Source organism: Penaeus monodon, chromosome 15 (assembly GCF_015228065.2).
Source record: "Penaeus monodon isolate SGIC_2016 chromosome 15, NSTDA_Pmon_1, whole genome shotgun sequence".
Lineage (NCBI taxonomy): Eukaryota > Metazoa > Arthropoda > Malacostraca > Decapoda > Penaeidae > Penaeus > Penaeus monodon.
Genome location: NC_051400.1, coordinates 40,621,908 through 40,622,350, shown reverse-complemented (window position 1 = coordinate 40,622,350; position 443 = coordinate 40,621,908). Strand labels below are relative to the sequence as shown.

At 47.2% G+C, this 443-nt stretch overlaps 1 protein-coding gene across 1 annotated transcript in view; it reads left to right on the top strand.

Annotated features, from left to right (window-relative positions):
* LOC119582372 (organic cation transporter protein-like) overlaps nucleotides 1–443 on the top strand; it is a gene marked incomplete at its 5' end in the record, with an annotated part of 41,030 nt that overhangs the window by 2,025 nt on the left and 38,562 nt on the right. The window contains 1 exon segment of the mRNA XM_037930586.1: nucleotides 228–382. Coding sequence (XP_037786514.1) covers nucleotides 228–382 — 155 coding nt within the window.

Sequence of the window (443 nt, the reverse complement as noted above, 5' to 3'; positions counted from 1 at the left end):
CCATGATTCCATTGTCACTATGAATCCTCTTCGGAAATGTGCACGCTACTGGTAGGATTATTTTTTCCTTCTTACTGAGTTTACGGATAGATTAGCGCGTTTTGACATCTTTAAAGCGTTAGCAAGGATTTATATCTTTACTATCCCATGTCATCACAACTTTTTGGATATTCTTTTCCCAAAATCAAACCGTTCCTTTTCGCAATCCCTCCCTCCCTCGCGCGCAGGTACGGCCGACGTCCCCTGGTGTTGGTGGGCGGTATAGCATACGTGGTCATAGCGATCCTCTCAACGTGGCTGCCTAACCTCTCGGCGATCCTCGTGGCGAGGTTCCTCCTGGGAGTTGTGCATCCTTTGGTTGTGAATAGTGGCTATATCTTGGGTAAGCTTTGCAAAGGGGCTCCTGTGGATATAAACTGATATTGCTCTTGGTATGGTTGCCC